This window comes from Cervus elaphus, chromosome 18 (assembly GCF_910594005.1).
Source record: "Cervus elaphus chromosome 18, mCerEla1.1, whole genome shotgun sequence".
Taxonomy (NCBI): Eukaryota; Metazoa; Chordata; class Mammalia; order Artiodactyla; family Cervidae; genus Cervus; species Cervus elaphus.
In genome coordinates this window covers 68,481,058-68,495,647 of record NC_057832.1, presented here as the reverse complement: position 1 = coordinate 68,495,647, position 14,590 = coordinate 68,481,058, and the positions used below count along the sequence as shown (strand labels likewise).

Sequence of the window (14,590 nt, the reverse complement as noted above, 5' to 3'; positions counted from 1 at the left end):
TGGGTGGATAGATAGACAGATGGATGAATAGAAAGAAGCGTAGACAAATAATGAGTAAATGGATAGATAGAGAAATAATTTTAGACTATGCCCAATCATTTTTATCCACAAACTTAATTGCTAACTTGAGAAGTTCTCACCTGCCAGCAACAACTTACTACTGCCAAATTTCTCACAAACATTTTGTTGAAAGAAAAAGCTATTTACTTTTACTTGTCTACTTAACAATCCAACTTTAGAAATTAAATAAAACAATAAAACAAGATCTAAACTCATTATAAATATAAACCTAGATGATGTTGCAAGAAAATATTCCTGAATATCAATAGTGATCATCTGAGTTTGGGGACTACAGTTCATTACATTCTTTAAAAATATCTGTATTTTCTAAAATCTCTATGGAAGTCATATATTCTTTTATAACTACAAAAAAATAATAAGTTGTATTTTATCAAACAGTTTCTCATTGAATAAGCTTTTTAATAGTTGCCTTCTGCTTCAATAAGTTTTAGGAAATTATGAAAAGACCTTTGTTCTTTCAGCTCTCTACTAGGTGTTTTCACAAACTATATCTCATTTAATCCTCACAGCAACCTCATGAGATTGGTACTTCCCATTTTACAGATGAGAGATGTGAGACTCAGAGAGGTTAAGCAATATACCTGAGGCCTTTCAGACAAGTAGTGATTCAACTGCTCACGGGCTAGCTAGTGATTCCTACCCAGATCTATTGAAATTTGAAATTTCTACACTGCTGAGTATCACACTGCATACATTAAAATTTCGGATTCTGAAAGTGAAAATTATCATTTGTGTTAACTAAAATAATAATTGCTATATTGATGTCTATATGATTTGTGAATATAGTTTCTTAATATTCTTTTCACTTTCTAATGATATTTTCTGGAGAACAAAATGTTTAATAAAGTACAACTTGTATTTTCTTTTTGTGTAGTTCTTTTGATGTCATATCTAAGAGTCTTTACCCAGTCCAAAATCACAAAGCTTTTTCTTCTGTACTTATTCTGAAAGTTTTTAGTTTTAGTTTTCACCTTGAGGTGTAAGATCTATTTTGAAATAATAATTATGTATGATTTGGAGTAAGGAATCAGATAGTGTCAGCTCTCTACCTGGTTTCTTTGAGATTTTTGGATATTCTGGCTTTTTGTCTTTTCCATACAAATTTTAGGATCAGCTTGCCAATTTCTAAAAAAAAAAAAGATGTTAGAATTTTGAAGGAATTGCGTTTAGTCTATTAGATCAATGTGGGGAGTATTGCTATCTTAACACTATTGAGTCTTCTGATCCATTAGCCTGAAGTATCTCTCCTTTTCTGTAAAGCACCTTCAATTTCTCCTTACAATGTTTTGTAGTTTTCAGTGTAGAGTAATTGCATTCCTTTTGTTAAATCTATTCCTATTTTTATCATATTATGAATGGAATTGTTTTCTTAATTTCAGTTCTTAAACATTTACTGTTAATATAAATAAATATAATTAATTTTTATATTAATCTTGAATCTTACCACCTTGCTAAACTTGCTAATTTTAGTACTTTTATTGTAAATACCTTAGGATTTTATACATTCAGGAACATGTCTGAAAATATAGTTTTACTTATTCCTTTCCAACTTGCTTGCTTATATTATTTTTCTTTCTTTATTAAGCTGAATAGAGTCTTCAAAACAATGGTAAGTACAAATGGTGAGGTGGACATCTACCACGTTTTCTGGTTTTGAGAGAAAAGCATTCAGTCTTCCCTCATTAAATATAACATTAGTAATAAGTTTTCATAGATGCTTTTTATCATGTTAAGGAAGTTCCTTTTTCTTTCATAACTTCTTGAGTGATTTTAATACGGGTGGGTGATTGATTTTGTCAAATTATTTTTCAATTTCTATCAGGATGATAATGTAGTTATAGCTTCTATTCTACTAATTTGATATATCCTATTAATTGATTTTCAGATCTTAAAACAACCATGCATTCCTAGGATAAATGGTACTTGATCATGGGGTATAACCTACTTTATATGTTGCTGGATGCAGTTTTTAAATGTTTTTTAGGGATTTTTGTGTCTATGTTTATACAGGATATCGGTCTACTATTTCCTTTTCTTGTGATGTCTTTGTCCAGATTTGATATTAATGCAAAAGATGGAATCATCTGGAAAGTATTCCTTCCTCTTACATTTTATGAAGAAAATGGAATGAATTTAAATAGGTTGGTGAATACATTCAAAGTTGCGGCTATTGGCTTTACTTTTCTTAGGCTCTTTCAGGTCTTTCCAACACGTGCACAGTTTCCAAATCAATCAGGGATGTGTGGAGACCTTATCTTGGCCTTCTATGATGCTCACACTACTAGGGCTTCACTGTTAAATTTCTGGCTGATCTTCATTGTCCCACCTAGGGCCAAAACCTTAAGCTAGCAAACTCCATGTTCTCCTTGTTAATTCCCAACAGAGTCCATCACTTTTAGCCAACAAAGCCATCTTTGAATCCTGGCTGAATCAAGTCTGTCCCATTAGCAGTAGACCTGCTGGTTTTTGCAGACAGCTCCACAGTAGTGAAACTGCTGTTCTCACTGACTAAGCTGAGGGCAAGGGTAGATGGAGCAGCCTCAGGCAAAAAGGTCAGAGTTTTACTGTTCTTCCTGAAGTGCAAGCAGTTATTCAAGAATAAACATTCCTAAATTCATTGTGGTCCAATGGTTGATTTTTAGTGTCCCAAAATGGTTGCTTAAGACAATCTTTCCAGTTTTATGCTTGGCCTTTTGCACAGAGGGGTCACCAGCCCCTCATACCATAATAGTCAGAATTCCCTCTTGCACTTGTTTATATCTGAAAGAATCTGGGGCTTATGTTACAGGGCAATCTAATCTGTTTTAATTGACATTTGACATTTTTAAATTGTGGGAATCATACTTTTTTAAAAGAGGATTTTGTCCAGGGAAAGATTCAGAAGATTTGTCCTCTTTGCTAACATTGAAGAACAATTAGTTTATGAGAGAAAGGGAATAGTAGTGGAGTAATTTGTTTTTCTTTCCAAATTCTGAGTGTGAAGGCCGGGAGAAAAAAGCTTGACTATCAACCCTTTCCCCCTCAAAAACAAAACAAGACAAAAAACCCTCACCCCACAGCATACTCTTCATCTATTAATTTCCACTATATAGTCATGCCTATTTGGTGAATCACTTTGAGATTAAGTCACATACATTCTCTTTTGCAATACTCTTTAGCATTCAGTTTGGAGACTTTTCTTTTTTAATCATTTCTATGAGTGGTTGGCAGAATGATAAGATTAGTGAGGGCAGAACCTCAGAATGTGATTGGATATCACTTCTGTGATTATGTTATGCTCTATGATAAGAGAGGGGCTTACCATTTGGTGCTAGTGGTGAAGAACTTGCCTGCCAATGCAGGAGACAAAGAAGACCTGAGTTTGATATCTGGGTTGGGAAGATTCCCAGGATGAGGGCATGGCAACCCACTCCAGTATTCTTGCCTTGACAATCCCATAGACAGAGGAGCCTGGTAGGTTACAGTCTATGAGGTCGCACCGAGTCAGACACGACTAAAGCGACTTAGCACTCATGATAAGAGAGATTTTGCATATGCAGTTAAGGACTCTAGTTGGTCTACTTTGAGTTAGTCAAGGTTATCCTGGGTGGACCCAACATAACCAGGTGAACCCTGTAAACATAGAGGATTTTTTTTCCTCTAGCTGTTCTTAAAGAAATAGGTATGTTGTTAACTTCCTTTGTAAAGGAGTAGCCTCTAAGAGCTGAGAGTGCTCCCAGGTGACAGTTTGTAAGTACATGGGACCTCAGTCCTGAAAATCTAAGAAACTAAATTCTGCCAACAACCAGTGAACTTGCAAGAGAACCTGAGTCTCAACTCACATTGCAACCCCAGCTGACATCTCAATTTTCAACACTGTAAAATTCTGAGCAGAGAACCCAGTTATGTTATGTCCAGATTTCTCATGTGCAGAAATTGTGAGACAGTAAATTCATGTTGTCTTAAACTGAAGAATGTATGGCAATTTATTACACAGCAATAGAAAGCTAATAGACTATGAAATATTTTTTTTCCCCATAAGTGAATCTTTCAATAAGATAGCCAAGATTTGAGAATTTGTAGTTATACAGATAAAGGTTGACAAGTAATTATTCAGTTTGCTCAGGCCTCTTTGCTTTATGTTAGGTTTAATTTTAGGACTTCTATAACATATTTTCATTTTTTTTTATTGATTTCCCAAAGAGTACATAATCGCAACTCCTTTGGGTACTTACTATGTACCAAGCACAGTTGTAAGTCCTTCATGTGTATTTGCTCACTAGCCCTCCATATCACCCTGGCTTCCCAGGTGGCTCAGTGGTTTAAAAAAGAAAAGAAAAGCAAACCCAGCCTGCCAATGCAGATGTAAGAGACCAGGGTTCAATCCCTGGATCAAGAAGATCCTCTAGAGGAGGAAATGGCACCCCATTCCAGTATTCTTGCCTGGACAATCCCATGGACAGAGGAGACTGGCAGGCTACAGTTTGATGGGGTTGCAAAGAGTCGGATACAATGGAGGTATGAACACATACCTAAGCCTCCACACCATCCTGGGATGCGGGTCCCATGTAATCTCATCTTATAGACAGGGGACACGAGGTACAGAGGGTGAAGCTGTGCCCTTATGTCAAATGTGTACAGAGAGGCAGAGCTAGGACTCAAATCCAGACAGTCTGAGCCCAGAGTCCAAGCTCTCTTACTCTTACCCACCATGTCTTACTACTGTTTTTGCAAAAGCTCCTCTAGAAAATATGGAATATTCAGAAAGCACTGAAAAGAAATCACAAATCGTTTGTAGCCTCATTACTCGCAGATAACCACACAACCACAGTTAGCATTTTGCTGTTCATCCTATCTGGGACAACAGCTTATAAACAAAGAGGTGGGTACGTTATAACTTCTGGGGGATTTCACTCCACTTAATGTTTTGTGACATTTTTTTCCCCTCTTTCCCATAATATATTTAAACTATGATCTAGTTTACTGCCTCTCCCTTTCCTTCCAAAAAAAGAATTTATTCACTTTCATCTTGAGGAAAAGCATACTGTCCACTTGGATTTTTCAATTTTGCGCACTTTGGGATCTTTCCCCAGAATTGTGCACCTCTCTCTAGAGTGTCTTTATGGGTTTTCTCTGCAGGGGTATGACCCCAGAACAAGCCAGATAAACAAAAGGCAAATGTAAGCTTAGTGAAAATTGAGGTGATCAGAAATCTACCATCTGCACCACGGTTAGGGTTAAATTCTATGATATCTAAAAATAAAAGTAGAGGATTTAGGAAAGGGGAAGTGGGAAAGGGAGGGACAAAGGGCAGAGGGTTGCATGAAGCTGCAGCTGGGAACTAGAGGGCGTATGGCTACACCTCGAGCATCAGCAGGGAGTGACTGTGGACTGCCAATACCAGCCAAAGAGCTGCACCAGCCACGACGCTTCCATGTGGGAGCTCTGCGGGCCGCCGACTCTAAGTGTCAGGGTGACACACAATCACTCCCCGAGAACTGAGAGCAACCCTCAGAGAGGGGAGAAGGAAAAGAGCCCTGAATTATCCAGAGAGACTGAATCTAAACCCACAAGTAGAAAGATGAAATGTTTTCTGTCCTCAGCAGTGACTGTGGTGGTTTATGAACAAGTGTTCAGATATAGAAAAATAGAGAAAATAAAATTTCTGTCCATGTAAATTGTGATCATAGATTTTCAACCTTCTCTGCTGGCTCTGTCTAAATCTTTCCTATTTTTGTCCGTGACATTGTTACTTTACCATTCCCGCTGGCTGAAAGCTTAGGATCACTTCCTCTTTATCATTCAAACATAAAGTCATCTCTGACCATTGTATGTGTGATGTGGAGGTTGGAAGAGGAGGTTTTAACTCACTCGAAGGCATTTTATATATTTAACCAAACATGAATGATGGAAAAAAGGGTGTTTTTTTAACTCTTTAAAAAGCTTCCTGAGCACCAAATAGGGCTTAAATAAAAACAAAAACAAAAACAACCTCAAAAGTCAATGAATACATTTAAATGTCAATAACTTTGAAACATAAGGATTATTTTGCCCCTAAATCACCCATGTAAAGAAAATAATGTTTTGCAAAAATGAACATGATTTATTACTAATTTCATAACGTTTGAAAAGCAGCAGAAAGAGGCACTACCCGTTCCAGAATAGTAGAATCAGAGTTTGCTCGTCAAATGAAATGTATAGTTCAGTGCAAAGAAATGACGGTAAAACTTGGGAATGAGGCCATTAGGGTTTTGCATGGCTTAGTTCTGATTTTGGAACATGTTCAAGGCCATGCCCTCCAGATCTGCTGGTTGGTTCCCACTGCAAAGGCTCGTCCTGGCATAGGCGCTGTGGTTGGTTGTTTATGATGGGGATGTTGGCTCAGTCACTCAGTAACTTCTACCGTGGCTCCTTGTGGAGCATCTCTCCAGTCACGACAGTCCCCACTTCCATGAGCGCTGCCACCTCCCTCCACGAAACTGGCAGCCACATCTGCACTGTGAGCTCTCTTCACTCCCACCTGCCTCTTATTCACTGATCTAAAGACTTAGCCCAGACTCTCTCTTCCAGGAAGTTAGATTGACAGCCAGAAGGAGAGTCCCTCTCTGTGTGGGTTGACCTCCTTAGCGCAAACTCTGGATTATGGGAACCAATGAGTTGGAAGGCATGTAGTCTTGCTTTTTCATCTGAAAGTTGTTGGGATTAACAGAAGTCCAATCGGCAATTCCTCCTTTACTCCCACCCTCTCCAAGAGGCTCTCCCTCTTACCATCAGCTGAAAGTAGAGTGAGCTTACTTTGCTGCTTCCTAAGACACTTCACATTTGGCCAGCGACTAAGGGCCTCCCCAGGCCCCCTTTCAGGAGATACCTCCCACCGCCACAACTGCTGAAGGCGCACACTTGACCCACAAAATTGTGGTATGACAAAATGGTTATTTTAAAATTTGTTTTGCAGTAATATATAATCAAAACAACCACATCCTAGGACTCCCTCAACACCTCTTGCTAACTCTCTATGTCTCATTGGGAATGGGGCAGGAAAGGAAATTAGTATATTATGTCTACTTTACGGAAGTAGAAGACCAAGTATCTCAGTTCAACTACCCTAGAAGTAAAACTGATTTCACGTAAGCCTTTCTCAAGAGCATTTCTGTTTTATAAGCTTTAGGTATTTGTTTAGAGAAAATAGAAAGTGGTAAATAATTATTGGATGGAACTAAATATTGAGTGGGGACAACCTCCTAGGCATGTTTCCAATGGGGCCACAGATCTCTGCTTCCAGGCCTGTGGAGAATAGATCCTCATGGAATCTGGGTCTTAAGGTTTTAATTTAAAAGAAGACTTTGAAGCCAGGGATGTGTTCTTTACCATGTATAATGACTGGAAATCATGATTTCTTTTTTTTCAGGAAATAGGACTAAATCATATATTTTCTTTACAGTCTCCAGAAATAATTCATGTGTCACACTCTGTATCCAAACTTTTCATTTGTAAGAGATGGCCACTATACTTAACCCTCGAGTTCTTTTCCTGGCTTCTTAAACCAGGATTTTATTTTGGGATCTGCTCATTGAATAATTACTACTCAGACTTTGGCTCCATGGACTGACCCTGTGAAAGCCTGTTGGGAATCTCTAGGTATGATAGGAATATCAAAGGTCTTACCCTACTTTTACTCTTCTCCAAAACAACAACAACAAACAAACAAAAACACCAAACAACAACTTGGAAATAAAATACTTCAATAAAAGTTAAGCAAAAGAACCGTATCTCAGCCAGTGTTCAATGTTTTCAGGCGACTGTCTGTTTATTGCCAACTCTGGACTCACTGACAGAAAGAACAAAACTAAGATCGCTGAATCCTTACTGTGTGCAAACACCATAAATTTACATGTATGATCTCAATTCTCACCGCATGCCCATGAAGGGGGTATTATGTGCCTCATTTCATTGGTAACACAGAGGCATGGAAGTGTTAAGTAAGTTGCTCAAGCTTTCAGATTGTACAGGATGGAGCAGAGGAGAAGGGGGTGGCAGCAGTTCAAAGGTCAAAGTCTACCTTCTTTCTGACATGTAATGCTGCCTGTTGTCCTGAAAGTTGAGAATTTCAGGCTCTTATAGTTGCCATCCAGGGGGAAAAGATTTCAATCACCAATGAGGTGGAACACTTTTAATTCAAGCTAGCAACTATATAGCACACTTCTATACACACATATTTGCATACAGAGTGAATGCTTACTTTAAGACTCAAAATTTTTATCTGCTAGTGAGGTTATTGATACATTAACTGGACTCTTTTGGCCATGGATGTCATTAAATAGGTGGTTTTCTATGAAAGCCAAGAATTTGACCCCATGATGTTCACATTAAAAATACACAGAATAGGACTCACTGGTGGTTCAGAATCTGCCTATTAATGCAGGGGACACGGATTTGACACCTGGTCCGGGAAGATCCCACATGTCTTGTGGCAACTAAGCAAGCACTCCACAACTACTGAACCTGAGGAGCCCATGCTCTGCAACAAGGGAAGCCACCGCAATGAGAAGCCAGAACACCACAACTACAGAGTAACCTCCACTAACCGCAATTAAAGAAAATCTGCGCACAGCAATGAAGACCCAGTGCAGCCAAAGATAAATAAATAAATTTATATATTAAAAAAGAAGTAAATAAGAAGTAAAAACAGTTGAGTTTGTTTTTTTTTTTTAAATGCACAGAATAATTACTTACCTATGCAGTAATGGCTATTGGAGTGTCTGCTGTCAGTCCAGTTGTCATAGCCCGAAGAGACCAAGGTGTGAAGGGTCAGGAGAAAAAACAGAGGAGCAGTCATAAGGATTTTCTGAGGAGACTTCATCTCGGAGCTATTATATATCAGGAGACTTCAGGCTGGCAACAGAAGCTGCAGGCTGAAGGATGCTGAAATGAGGCCCAAGAGCTGATTAATCTCTCTCCATTTCTCTTCTGTCCTCTAACACACACACCCCACACTCACATACACACTTTTCACTACGCAGAACCCAGAGAGGGAGCTGCACGGCTCGGGTCTGGGAAGAGCTGGAGGAGCCCCTGGTGCACAATTCTTCTAAGCTATAAACTGAAGGAAAAACTGCCGCAGGTTGCAGCTGAGGCAGCCAAGAGTGCTTTTGCACTTGCTGGCTGAAGTCAGTGGCGGTGAACTCCAGGAACCTTGAAGCCTCCCGGAATCATCCTGTGGCCTGGTTAGGCAGCGCTTCCTCTTTCTTTCTTGCAAAACAAAGCTAAACTAAAAGTAAAACCGAAGAAGGAAACCTCAACCACAAACACACAACACTTTAGCAATTTGATAGCAGTGTTCAGACTGTAGAAATTACCATCTGTTATATTCAGAAGTTATATAGTTTTGCTCTAAACTGTTTTGTATAGTGAGACTGGGCTCCTTCTTTGGTGGTTAAAGAATGTTCTGGTCAAGTATTTGTTTTCCTTTGGAGATGTTGGATTATTCCTTCAAGGGTCAAGTTTTCCCAGGGCCTTTCATTGGTGTTCAGAAAATGAACAATGAGATAGTCATTGGGCACTTGGCACTGGTGGATTTTCAATCTAATAAGAAAAAAAAATGAACTGAAATTAATCAATTCATTTTTACTTGGCTGTGTATGATACATCTCTTTTCTTTTTTTTTTCCATTTATTTTTATTAGTTGGAGGCTAATTACTTTACAGTATTGTAGTGGTTTTTGCCATACCTTGACATGAATCGGTGATGGATTTACATGGATACATCTCTTTTCTGAAGAATTTCAAAGTATGTTCAGATCCCTCACCTGAGAATGATTTCATTCATTTTTGAGAGGCTGATTTTCTACTTTGAAGATGAGAACTGAATGCTATTTTTCCAAGGGAAAAAAAAAAAAAGCTAACTGAAAACTCAACCAGACTGTAGATAAAGGCATATAATCTAAATGCTTTGTTCTAAAATAGGCTAGAGCAAAGTCACAAGCCATTTCTTATCCAATAAGATAAGAGAACTGGGGCAAAGGGCCACAATCTAGATGGGCCTAGGGATTAAGCAATTAACAGTCTCCCTATTTAGGCTCTGAAGATAGCTTGTTATAAACTTTATAAATATTATAAAAGTTATCAAGGGACTTCCCTGGTGGTCCAGTGGCTGAGATGCTACGATCCCAATGCAGGGGGCCAGGGTTCTATCCCTGGTCAGGGAACTAGATCCCATATGCTGCAACTAAGAGTTCCCATGCCACTAAAGATTCTGCATGCGGTGACTAAGACCGGGAGCAGCCAAATACATAAAAATATTAGAAATTATTTTAATTGTTTTAAATATTTAATTAAATATACAATTTCTAGTAACATTTAATAGAAACCAAAATTGGTAGAGATTTCTTCTCCTCCTCCTCCCCCTGCTTTTACTTAAGGAGTAACATTTTAAATAGCAGGTAGAATTTTAGAGTTGTATTCTTTCTAGGATGTAGGAGATACCAATTTTCATGGTTTGAAGATTCCTTGTGTAAGCATCAGTTTAACAAATGCCAATTTGTCAAATCTCTGAACCTGTGACAAACACCAGAGTGTTTCCCTCCTCAAGTCCCCGGCATTGACTGAGTCAACGACTACCAAAAATGTCCTTGCTCATCATGGGCCCTTGACTTCCTTTGAGGCTGATCTGCTGGTTTGCAAGGTCCCTGACCCTATGGCCAAGGGAAGCTCTAGAGGTCACCAGGACCACCAGAGAGGTCAGGACCTAGGGAAATTCTAGAGAATTCCTAAGGAGGCAGAATAATAGAGTTATTACTAGTACTGCCTGCAAAGACAAAAAGACATTTGTTCAGCTATCCTGTCTGATGTTCACTTCCAGGTCAAGTATTAGACCAGTGGTGGAACCTTTCTCAACTTTGGTTTCCTCATTTATGTTGGGATAATAATAATATTTCTCAGGATTCCAAGAAGGACTAAAATAGACAATGGATTCACGCTATAAAGCAGTGTGCCCTGCAAGAAGTGTTTGGTAAGACAAAGCTTTGGTTACTGCTATCCCAGCAGGAGTATGATGAAATCTGTACCAGAGGCCAGATTTCAAGAGAATTATTGTAAGACATTCACAGTAGTTGCAGGCCAAGATATAGGAAAATGATACTGCCTGCATTTATTAAAGGCTGCACTTACTGAACACCATCTGTGTTCAGGACAGCCCTCCAGGAACACAGAGGGTAGTTTGCTAACAATAGGTGAGTGAAGAATCTTTGCATAGGTTCAGAAAGAGCCACTGGCACAGGCTCTGGGCCTGCCTGGGCTTAGCTGGTGATTCAGCAGTAAAGAATCTGCCTGCAATGTAGGAGACACAGGTTTGATCCCTGGGTTGGGAAGATCCTCTGGATGAGGAAATGGTAACCAGTTCCAGTATTCTTGCCTGCAAAATCCCACGGACAGAGGAGCCTGGAATGCCACAGTCCATGGGGTTGCAAAGAGTTGGACACTACTTAGTGACTAAACAACAACAAACTGGACCTCCCGAGGGTCTCCTAGTCCAGGTATATAGCTGTGAGCCAGACTGGGCCACCTCAGGGTGAGGGAAATTTCTCAGTGTTAAGCCAGTGCGCAAGTTTTAGACCCATGGTCATGTGTGCACGAACTCAGGTAGTTTCACCCACAAGCACTCCTGGAATCGTGGTCCTAAGGCAGACTGGATGCTTAGGCTTCAGGCAGGGCGGGCTGTACTGGGAATCCTGGGCTTAGCTGTGCAGTGTTGAGACAGTCCTTTGCCATTTCCAGGGCTGAAATTCCTCAATTGCAGGGGAATGTCACCATATAGTGGGTTTTCCCTAAACAGAGGTGATTTTTATGCTTGAAGAGTGAATTCTTAGTTGGCAGGGTCAAAAGAGGAACACAGAAATCAGGAAATGACTTGCTAACTGATACCGAAGGGAGTGCATGTGCCCATACACCGCTAAACAAACCCTCCCTCCAGCTGCTCAGGTGGAGATGGAAGTGGGGGTGGAGGTGGTGGGCTCTGCCACTTGCGCTGGCTCTCTCAGACTGCCTGGTCTCATCTCCCCTGACCATCTCACTGAGCACTGAGCGCACATGGCCTAGAATCTCTGTACAACTTGCTGAAAGGCCCTGGACCTATGGTGTGGTTTCTCAAACAAAAAAATCCTTGTTGGACCCTGTATAATGTCCCCTGAGGACCTCATGCTGTCAGAGGCTCCAATTCTGATTTTCTCAAAATCTGTTTTTAGAAAATGAGATTTCTTCCTTGAAGCACTTTGTTACTTACTTCACTAGGAGAGTTTGGATTCGAATCACAGTCTGTCCTGCTGCAGAAGGTTGAGGGTTTATAAATTCTTGAATATAACACCGGTGGTTTGTTCTGTCTGAACATGCTTCCTGATTAGTTTTCGAACTGAACTGGCCTCAATCACTTCACTCACAGCAAGTTCCTTAATCAGAAAAACAAAAACAAAAACCCAAAACAAAACTGACCTGGGTGACAGGAGATACTGTAAAATCTGGTGCTCTCTCAAAAACGCCTCTTCTTTTTGACTTTCTCCTCTTTTCAATGCCAGGGATCCGTCTCCTTGCTTCTGGCTTCCCAGAATTCTCTGTGGTGACCCTCTGTTCAAACCAAGCCCAGATCCTTTGCTGGCCCCTCCTCCACAGTCAGAGTTTATTTATTCTACCTTCATTCAGTCTCTTCTGTTCCTTGCTAAGGAAATCCTAAATTAATCCATGACAAGGGTGCATGACGGCTGATTAAAAGCATTCTGGGGGGATTTCCCTGGTGACTCAGTGGTAAAGAATCCACCCACCAATGTGGGAAACACTCCTGATTCAGAATGATCCCTCATGTGCAGAGAAGCGAAGCCCGTGTGCTACAACGATTGAGCCTGTGTTCAAGGGCCCAGGAGTTGCAACTACTGAAGTCCGCATGCCCTAGAGCCTGTGCTCCGCAACAAGAAGAGCCACAGCAATGAGAAGCACTGCAACTAGGCGGTAGTCTCCACTCACTGCACCGAGAGAAAACCCGAACAGCAATGAAGACCCGGCACAGCCAAAAATAAAGAAATAAATAAACAAAATTGTTTTAAAAAAGCATTCTGGGCTTAGGATCAGGTGAGCTTTCATCTTCTTCATGGTTTTAGCACTTACTGTATGTTCTTGGGCAAGCTGATCCACCTCTCTGAGTATCAGCTTATTTAACTATAGAATGGGTTATATGATGCCAAATATTATAGGAAAATTATGAGGATTACAGAGACAACATGAATTTAAAATAAGCTAAAAGTAAGTGTTAGATACATTTAAAACTAACAATGAATTAACACTATCCTTCTCCAGTATTGGAATTTTAACATGTTGTACTTTGTATATTTTCTCAGAACCATTAAACGGATGCTTATTTTAGCAATGTAATTCAGTTCAGTTCAGTTCAGTCGCTCAGTCGTGTCCAACTCTTTGCAACCCCATGAACTACAGCACACCAGGCCTCCCTGTCCATCACCAACTCCCGGAGTTTACCCAAACCCATGTCCATTGAGTCAGTGATGCCATCCAGCCATCTCATCCTCTGTTGTCCCCTTCTCCTCCTGCCCCCAATCCTTCCCAGCATTAGAGTCTTTTCCAATGAGTCAACTCTTCACATGAGGTGGCCAAAGTATTGGAGTTTCAGCTTCAACATCAGTCCTTCCAATGGACACCCAGGACTGATCTCCTTTAGGATGGACTGGTTGGATCTCCTTGCAGTCCAAGGGACTCTCAAGAGTCTTCTTCAGCACCACAGTTCAAAAACATTAATTCTTCTGCGTTCAGCTTTATTCATCATCCAACTCTCACATCCATACATGACTACTGGAAAAAGCATAGCCTTGACTAGACAGACCTTTGTTGGCAAAGTAACGTCTCTGCTTTTAAATATGCTATCCAGGTTGGTCATAACTTTCCTTCCAAGGAGTAAGCGTCTTTTAATTTCATGGCTTCAATCACCATCTGCAGTGATTTTGGAGCCCAAAAAAATAAAGTCTGACACTGTTTCCACTGTTTCCCCATCTATTTCCCATGAAGTGATGGGACCAGATGCCATTATCTTTGTTTTCTGAATGCTGAGCTTTAAGCCAACTTTTTCACTCTCCTCCTTCACTTTCATCAAGAGGCATTTTAGTTCCCCTTCACTTTCTGCCATAAGTGTGGTGTCCTCTAAGTAGATACAAAGTAGAAATTCAGAACACACTAGAGAAGTGGCCAGCCATGGGTATTATCAGTGGAGGGAGAGAAACTTGCAGAGGTATTGTAGGAAGTAACCACATGATAAGAGAGAATGTGGAAAATCACCCAAAGAGGTACACTGGTAACTGCCAGCAGGAAGAGACACCCATCAGAAAATAAACCAGTGATCCTCAATGTGTTAACAATGTAGCAATGGCAGCAATGCTCTGACCTAGACACACAATGTGTTCTGTACTCCAACACTCCTTTCCTGCTCCCCATTAATCATACCCCTCATTCCTGCACTCTGACGTTCTTAGAGATACATT

The 14,590-nt window shown here is 40.2% G+C and overlaps 1 protein-coding gene across 6 annotated transcripts in view; it reads right to left on the bottom strand.

The window, feature by feature from the left end:
* The window catches only part of AOAH (acyloxyacyl hydrolase), a 183,721-nt gene extending 174,286 nt beyond the window's left edge, over positions 1-9,435 (bottom strand). For 2 of the 6 annotated variants that reach the window (XM_043873040.1, XM_043873044.1), the window contains exons 1-2: positions 9,067-9,279; positions 8,794-8,982 (exon numbers count right to left, since the gene is read on the bottom strand). In XM_043873040.1, coding sequence (XP_043728975.1) covers positions 8,794-8,920 — 127 coding nt within the window. In that variant the 5' untranslated portion in view covers positions 8,921-8,982; positions 9,067-9,279. Of the gene's footprint in view, positions 1-8,793; positions 8,983-9,058; positions 9,282-9,416 lie in introns of those variants that run through there. The other 4 variants (XM_043873042.1, XM_043873043.1, XM_043873041.1 and 1 more) reach the window with 4 other exon arrangements.
* Between the last annotated feature and the right edge of the window lie 5,155 nt (positions 9,436-14,590).